The sequence below is a fragment of the Octopus bimaculoides genome, chromosome 4 (assembly GCF_001194135.2).
Source record: "Octopus bimaculoides isolate UCB-OBI-ISO-001 chromosome 4, ASM119413v2, whole genome shotgun sequence".
Classification (NCBI taxonomy): Eukaryota; Metazoa; Mollusca; class Cephalopoda; order Octopoda; family Octopodidae; genus Octopus; species Octopus bimaculoides.
The window spans coordinates 95,660,689-95,669,767 of NC_068984.1; the positions used below are offsets into that span (position 1 = coordinate 95,660,689).

General features: G+C 38.7%; 1 protein-coding gene across 1 annotated transcript in view; it reads right to left on the minus strand.

Annotated features, from left to right (window-relative positions):
* Positions 1-1,081: 1,081 nt before the first annotated feature.
* LOC106881474 (E3 UFM1-protein ligase 1) overlaps positions 1,082-9,079 on the minus strand; it is a 99,916-nt gene continuing 91,918 nt past the window's right edge. The window contains exons 16-17 of the mRNA XM_052967292.1: positions 6,857-7,068; positions 1,082-1,277 (exon numbers count right to left, since the gene is read on the minus strand). Of these exons, the coding sequence (XP_052823252.1) occupies positions 1,117-1,277; positions 6,857-7,068 (373 nt within the window). The 3' untranslated portion in view covers positions 1,082-1,116. The remainder of the gene's footprint in view (positions 1,278-6,856; positions 7,069-9,079) is intronic.

The following is a 9,079-nucleotide window of genomic DNA, read 5'->3' on the forward strand; positions in this document are numbered from 1 at the left end:
CATGCGTCATACAGTCTGCCTTTTACTCTGAGTGAGAGTCCCTTTGTCGCCAGCAGGGGTAAGAGCTCTCTAAACTTTGCCCAGGCTATTCTTATTCTAGCAGCTACACTTTCAGCGCACCCACCCCCACTACTAACTTGGTCGCCCAGATAGCGGAAGCTATCGACTACCTCTAGTTTTTCACCCTGGAATGAGATAGAAGTTGTTTCCTGTTTGTTTACAGTCTTTATTGCACCTGAACATCTGCCACAAACAAAAACTAACTTCCTAGTTAACCTGCCTTTGATGTTGCTGCACCTCTTATGTGTCCATAGCTTGCACCAGGTACATCTTATATATATATATATATATATGGATGGCGCGGGGACATGTTCGCATATATGGGAACCAGCCTTTTTTTCTGCATGTTTCATTAAATACACGACTATGTTCAAGTTTCATCTTTTTTACTTTAAATTTTTCATGTTCTTATTAACTTTTTACAGTTGGTTTGGCACAATAGGGTTCCTAAGTTCATATTCAACATTTTTATCTCATCATCAAGAATGGAGTTGAATATATTTAACATTTGTGCTGTTTATATATTCTGTGAAGTCATTGTCCTGAGTACACAGGATCAAGTTCTTACATATTGGGTAAGAACAATTTGGTATATATCAGCTATTGTTACACTATGTAGCTAGCACTCTGGTATTGCATTATTTGAGCTTTATACCTGTCAGATCTTGATCATTTTTATAGACTGTTTTTCAGATGTGCATTTTCACAACCATGAGATTTCGGGTTCAGTCCCACTATGTATCTTGGGTACATGCCTTCTGCCATGCCCTTGGGTCAAGTAATGTCTTGTGAGTGAAATTTGATAGATAGAAACTGTAAATAAGTCCAGTGTGTGTGTGCATCCATGTTTGAAAAATAGTTATCAGACTAGTTATAAGTATAGGCACATTATTATTGACTTAAACCCTTCAAGTGGGTGCTGTAGTATGGTCACAGTCCAATGACTGAAACCAGGAAAAAAAAAACAAAAGATAAACAATGAGAAACAAGTGTTCAGAAGTAAATAAATATTCAATCGCAATTGTGACAATATCTCTTTATTGAAATGATATAAACTTAAGGACTAGATTCTTTTGTTTGTTTCTCTTTAGGTTTTGTAGCTACTGCAATGTCTTTCAATTTTGGCAACAGTTCCTCTAAGACAGCTCTTTCATTAGACTCTGTTATTTCTTCATCTTCATCTTCATTGTGAGACTTCATATCTTTGATTACCAAATCTGGAAAAAGAAACAATTCAGTATTTGCTAAAATGTTTATAAAGGTTTTCCTCCAAAGAATCTATAAATATTGGTTTGAAATTTTGGCACAAGGCCAGCAAGTTCGGGGGAGGAGGTAAGTCAATTACATCAATTCCAGTGTACTTATTTTATCAACTCTGAAAGGGATGTAAACCAAAGTCAACCTTGGCAGAATTTGACATGAAATGTTGCAAAGCATTTTGCCCAGCGTGCTAATGATTCTGCCAGCTCGCCACCTTCAAAGAATCAATTAATATTAATAGAATAGTACCAATCTACATTTGGTGTTATGTTCTAGAAATTTTGTTTGAAAGAGAGAATTAAGTGAAAGGAAGTGAATAATACATCCCTTCCTTGCTCTCATTCCTGCTGCTACACCTGCATTCTTGTTTCCAACACCATCACCCACACAGCAGACTCAACAACTGCACTTTTCACATAAGGAACTCTCTCTGATGCACCTCTAACAACCTGATACAGGTACTCCAATGTTCCCTTTGAAATCTGATAAACGTAGAACTGGCTGCCAACTGTTTGACAGGTTTGCAGAGCATCTTAAGGACATGGCATTACCTGTCTGTTGACAATTCTGTTCTGCCAACCACTCCAACTTGGTTTTCAACACCAGATCACCATTGCTAGCATCCAGAGGGAAAAGTAGAACATTTTTTTCTCCCAAAACTTACATGCCCTACAGTTTGAAATCACTACATCAATTCTTCTAACATGCATTTTCAGTATATTCATCAACTCTAGTACTATACGCCACTTCCCCTTGCTCCCTCCCACTCTGTTCCCATGCACCCTACATACACCTTCCCCCACTACCCACACTACACCCACATCACCCTCACATCTGCACACTCATCCCTAACATACTAACATGTGTTCCCCACCACACACATACACAGTTCAGATTCTTGACTGAAACCTTACTGATACCAGACACTAACTACCTATAAGTCATACCAGCAGATGCGTACACACACACCTTCATATACATCTGATCAATGTCACACACACACACACATATATATGCAAGCACACAGACACTGCTAATCTCATCAACCAAACACTCTCAGTCAGTCAGTAGATGGAGAGATAGATGACACTTCTCCTATCTGCAATCATTCTCAACACCCTCTCATATCTGCCATAAATGCCCCTCACCACCTTTGTTGCACCACTCACTATAGCCACTCTCGTGTATCTCTGACTTCCACTCTGTCACTGTACATTTTCATCCCTCACCCTTCCACTCTCACACACTGCACATCATCTTCCTTATTTCTAATCTATCAACAAATTTATGACACTATTGCTCTCCACACCTACAGTATCCCTGCGTGTCACCTCTTCCTTCCTCAACTACTTCCATCTTTCTCACCTCTCCATCCTATGCTGACATTCACCTCAACCAAACCTCCATCCTTATTGCTCATACACTATAACCACCTCTAGCCATCTGTCACTATCCTCTCACACTTTTATAAAATTACTCAACCTTTCCTTCCTCCAGTCTATATTCTCCCATCCTTTACCTTGAGAATATGCTCTGGTACTATCACCACCAATTTTATCTTCCTTCCAGCTACTCTCACTCATCTTCATATAAAGTTGGGCAGTCATGTATCTCCTCTAAAGAAAGACACCTGCGCTTGTCTCTGTATCATTCTTTAGCCTTCATCATCTGTCATAAAGCAAGCTCTCCTGCTCTCAAAAATACTCACTCAGTTGATGGGGATTTTTCTGTTTTCTTTCATTTCCTATCTTTGACTGGCAATTTACTTGGTAACCTTATTAGTGCTGGTGCCAGGAAAAAAAATCACCCACTACACACTGTAAAGTGGTTAGTATTAGGAAGGGTGTCCAGTTATGCAGCTCATTGGATCCTGTCAAACTGACATGCCATGAACAAGTTCAGAAAGAATCTGCTAAAAATCTTCAAAGAATTTGGCCTATCTATAAACAATTACTATCAATTTGACAAAAGTCAACTTCTTGGATGTAACCCTACACTTGAAGACAAGCAAGTACTAATCTTAGAGAAAGCCCAATGAGGAAACTGTTTACATCCACAGAAACTCCAACCATCCCTAGCTGTAATTAGAAATTTAGTCACAGGCATAAATAGGAAAATCTCTTAGCTGTTAGCAGATAGAGAAATCTTCAAACAGGTCCTTCACTCATTTAAACAAGGCAGTAGGAAGGAGTGCATTCACTGAGTAGTACATATGGAGGACACACCCAGAAAGAGAAAGCTAATCTCGTCCAATCCTCTATTTAACCTGGAAGTTTTAACCAGCCTAACTTGGACCTTCCTGATGTTAATGAAGAAAACATTTCCCTAGAACCCATAAGTATTATAAACTCTTCAATCTCCACAATGTTATTCCTGCTTAGACAACAATGCTTCAAACATCATAGACACAAATTCACACCTAGATAGCCTCTAATCCACACCCCAACCTGTAATGGTTGAAATCCTACCAACAACCCACTGGCAGGATCCTGTCTCTCAAAGGTTGCTATCTACAGACTACAGCCTTTGAGATGTCTCACACCATCTAATGACACTACATGGGGATGACAACCAATAACTTTAAGGGAAGGTTATACATAACATAAGCACTACTTCTGAAGCAGAGATAGGGAAAATTCTACCTCACTGTCCTGCTTCATCTGGACTCATTAGAATGACTTCCTCAAGATCAAACGGAGTATCATTGATGGGCCCAACCTGGAACTTGCAATTTCCAACTTTGTCTTTACAAAAGACAACACATATTCCACCAACCTGCAGTATCCACCAACTGGAAGAATGAACCATCTTATTGTTGCCACCAGAGGCATGCCCTGTAAATGAATTTCAAGCCACTGGCAGCTGATGATCCAGGTATACCACCCTAGGCACTCCCCACACACACAAAGGCAGGGTATTTTATCCCTGCCACCAATAGAGATAACAGCCCCATTCTTGCTGATCTTCCAGCCTCAGTTTTTAACCTAGCACCATCAAAACTGGTTATACCCACATAAAGACTACTGACGCTAATGTGTTAATACTCCAATAAATGACCACTGAGCTTGCAATGAACTGATGTCACTAAATACACCATACCACAGCTTGCAGACATAGTGGGAGACCTACCTGCCAACACCTTGTGTGAGCTAGTGGGCCTAAAAATAAAGAAAAGAACTGATGTTGTTTCCATGACCTGACTTAATCAATAGAGAGCTCTAACATCTTGAAGCCATCCCAAATTTGTCTCAAATCTCATTACTCTTCTCTAGGTATCTGATGAGCAGGGTTCGTCTTCTAATTCCATGAAACTTTATGTCAAATAGAGCTGAATCAAACTGCTATTAAATAATATATATGTAACTCCTACCAAGTGTGTTGAGGGCATGTGCCTGGTGGTTAAGGTGTTGCACTTATGATCACAAGATTGTGATTTTGATTCCCAGACTGGGTAGTAATTTGTGTTGTTGAGCAAAACACTTCATCTCACATTGCTCTGTGATCATTTCGACATCTGACATGTGGTTCACTGTGCACTGTACAGACAATATTAATTTGATAGAGGGAGTGAGTTACAGGGTGTTTGATCTAAATTCAACAGTTTGCATAAAAACAAAACAAGACAATATCCCATCCAAATATAAAAGTATTTTTAAAAATTGAAAATATATCAATTAGCCTCCATCAATTTCCATCATGGCCTCAAGATGGCCCCAGAACCAGGTGTGTGTATTCCTCACTGTGTCCCTAGGAAGATCTTCAAACATTTCCTTGATCTTGGTCACCAACTGGGCCTTAGTGATGCAGGTAGAGTGGTTGGTATCTTTCTCAACTGCACCCACACACTAAGTAATTCATAGGATTACAATAGGAGGAATTAGGAAACCAGAATTTGGGCTGGCGAAGTTGTAGAAATTCTCTAAAAACTACTTCTGAGTCTTTCCGGCAGTATGGCAAGGAGCTGAATCATGCTGCCACACATATAGTCTTCCACCAGCACCCCAGTCAAGCAGCTTCACATAGCCTCCTGAACTGAGTTGAGGGCCCTCTTCAAAGATATAGGGTAGCATGATGTCACCCAGGAAGCACACCCAAAGACCATCACAGTTTCGTGATATGTGGGACATCACATAGATCTTAGGCAAGCCAATTGTTGTTCTAGGCATGGTGTAACTGGTCCTGGCAGAAGTTCTTTTCAGCTGAGAAGAACCAGATCATTCCTAGTTCATCAGGATGCCTCAGCTTATTCAGGAGCTTTTTTGTCTTTACCAAGCAGTACCCCTTGACCCTGGCTGTCAGAATTTGTCCCTAGCACCTCGTGTATGAGTGATAGCAAAAGTCCTCATTCAAGGCCAGCTTTCTTTCACCAAAAACCTAGATTGCCTGCTCAGATTTTCCATCACTTGGATGAATTCAGACATGCAAATATAGTTGGAACACCTATGTCCCTTCCAGTTAACCACAACTTTGTGGTCGCTGTTGCAGCTATCCATATCACATCTTACAGCCTCCACAGTGTTCATAGAGCATTGAGCAGCAATCATGATGTTGGTATTTTTACAACAAGCTCAATAATCAGATGGCTTCCAGTCCTCCATGTGGCTTCCAGTCCTCCATGTCAGGGCGCATGACAGCTTCATATGTGAACATAAAGTGGTAGCAGAGAGAAACAAAGTGAGAGATAGAAGAAAAGAGGAATAGAAGCAAACAAGTTGTGAGTGAGGTGAAGGGAAAAGATGAGCTGAGAAGGGAGTAGGAGGATAAGAAAAGGATTAATGAAATAAGAGGAGATATCAAGTCCAAATATGAAACATTGTTCCCTAAATTTTCTTGGGAATTACATCTTTATGGTATATGGAGATGTAATTAAATATATTTAATAAAATTCTATTTTGTTTTTTTTTTTCTATATGTACTCTGTAGAGATGCTTGAGGTAGCCTGTAGGGACCAGTTATAGCCTTTGGAAAATAGGTCCTTTGCATCTGTGCAAATGTAAATGAAAATAGCAACTCCTTTCTTTCTTCAGCCTGAACAATCCATGCAATTTTGACCTCAGCATCTAAGTTGATCTCAGAATGGAGAAAGTGTTGTATGTGGTCCAGCATTCAATATATGGAATCTTCCATTTTGTGCTTTGATAGTGTGCTGATGCCTTGTGTATTTAATCGGCTTGTCTTTGCTAAGGTAGTTGTGTCTTTGTGTTACTTCAAAGACCTAGTATTGTGTTTGCTATTTAATGACAAAACTCAGATTAACTTGTGCACTCGTGTGACAACAGGGGCTGATAATGTGCTATAGTGAGAATGCTTTGCTTCTCTAGATTATTTTTTTCCCTAGATTTAGCCTGGCTAAAAGAGACTTGATTAGAGAATGGTTGATGTCTGTGGCAACCTCTCTTCTGCTGGTGGCATAATAAAATGCATCAGTACACAAACATGACCATGATGACTCATCCAACCTATGTCAGCATAAAAAGTGGATGTAAAAATTATTTACACACACACATTCATATACATAGAATAATCTAAGATGTACCTTGGAATTGTCGAAGGGTCTCCCATGATGAAGTAACCATGTAATCTTCAAGAAATTCTATTATCCGTGGTACACATCGACCGGGAGCATGGATAAATGTGTTTGTGAATGTCTGGAAAAGAATCAGCACAGCCAGGTGTAGTGCATTTGCTGGATCATCTTCAGCGGATAATTCAGCAATGAGAGTTTGTCGGTGTTCCTGGAGGAGCTGTCTACAAATAAACAAAACAAATAAGAAGCTTTAACAGCAAGTAATAACAAAAAGCGTAGAATAATGTTTTACAATGTGCATGTGCGTGTGTATGTATACCAACCACAAAAGCCACAAAAACAGAATTTGCCAAAGCCAAAAGAAATTCAAGTATAGCACAGCCTAATCAGTGTCTGAACAGACACTAGTGTTACAATTAGCCAGTGAGTTTGTTACAAAGAGATGAGTTGTTGCTATCTCTAGCAGTTGAGTGTCCATCACTGATGAAGTCAAGGAAGGATCAAATCACATGATCTAGTGGTCTCAGTGGGGATTTATCTCCCTGCTAGCAATCGAAAGAAGCATGCATTTTGTACCAAAAGCCTATATGAAAATTTCTCTCATGGCATCTCCCATACTAAAGTTCGTTCTAACATAACATCTATGTTTAAGTAGGAATAAATATTAATTCTTTTAGTATTTTTCAAATTAGTAATCAATTTAATAATTATTGACAATCCAATGTTTATAATCATCATCATCATCATCATCGTTTAACGTCCGCTTTCCATGCTAGCATGCGTTGGACGATTTGACTAAGCACTGGTGAACCAGGTGGCTACACCAGGCTTCAATCTGATCTGGCAGAGTTTCTACAGCTGGATGCCCTTCCAAACACCAACCACTCCGAGAGTGTAGTGGGTGCTTTTACGTGCCACCAGCACGAAGGCCAGTCAGGCGGTACTGGCAACGGCCACGCTCAAAATAGTGTATTTTACATGCCACCTGCGATTGTCAATAATTATTTCATTTGAATAAATCTGAATTATAAATCTGTTCCAAAATAAATACATTCACCCACACATTATACATTCTTATGTGAATTTTCATACATTACTACCTTCTATTTAATGGTAGGGAATGAGTGAACCTGATGATTGAAAAAAGTGAAGAAACTATGGATATCTTTCCTGAAAAATGAAAATTAAATAGTCATCAGATACTACTGAAGAAACTTTAACATATTCATCACACAAATGAATGGCACACACACACACACACACACACACAAACACAGTGCATTGGTTATAACAAGAAAAATTACTAAATATATTTTGCACAGTATAATTATTAAATATATTTGGCTACTCCATTTTCCACAATAATGAAATCATTCAGTAAAAACAACTCCAGTTGGAGTCGGTTAACCTTTGCACATAAATTATAAGTCAGCAGAAATATCATAGAATAAAAACTTCAAAGAGATAATTCAGGCAAAGGGGCATTTAGAATAACTTTATAAAATACTCATTGTAGGCTATGTTCAATCAAGAACTAATTAGTTCAAACAAGACTAATTAAATATTTTTCAAAGGAAAATCATCACAATTAAGTGTATTTTAGCCAACTCTAAGCCAAAAATTCCCATTTTTTATGTAGTTTCTCTTGGCACAAAATATTCATTTTATAATTGTTTGGACATCTTGATATATTTACTGAGATGAGAGTATAATTTAAGAGAAATAATACTCTGCAGTATGAGGTTAAAATTCATTATACATGTCTTGCACTGAGGCCTTAATTTGATATCCATATTATTATCGTTTTAATGTTGACTTTTCCATGCTTTAATGTTGAGTCTGATTTTTCATAGCCAGATGCCCTTCCTACTGCCAACCAATATCAGTTCCCAAGTAAAGTAATATTTCCCCATGGCCAGACATGTTTAATAGAAAGAGGAAATTAAGGACACTGCTTATATGAGAGTCATGCTCATTTAACTATCACACTATGTCAAGATAAGGAGACACAAACACACATACATTCATACAGGTACATACATGTGCACACAATGAGCTTCTCTAAGTTTTCGGCTACCAAAACCACTCACAAGGATTTTGTTGGCTCAGAGTTATAGTAGAAAACACTGGGCCAAGGTGCCATGCAGTGGGACTGAATTTAAAACCAAGTGGTTGGGAAGTGAACATCTAAACAACAGCCATGCCTGCACCCATATATATATATATATATAT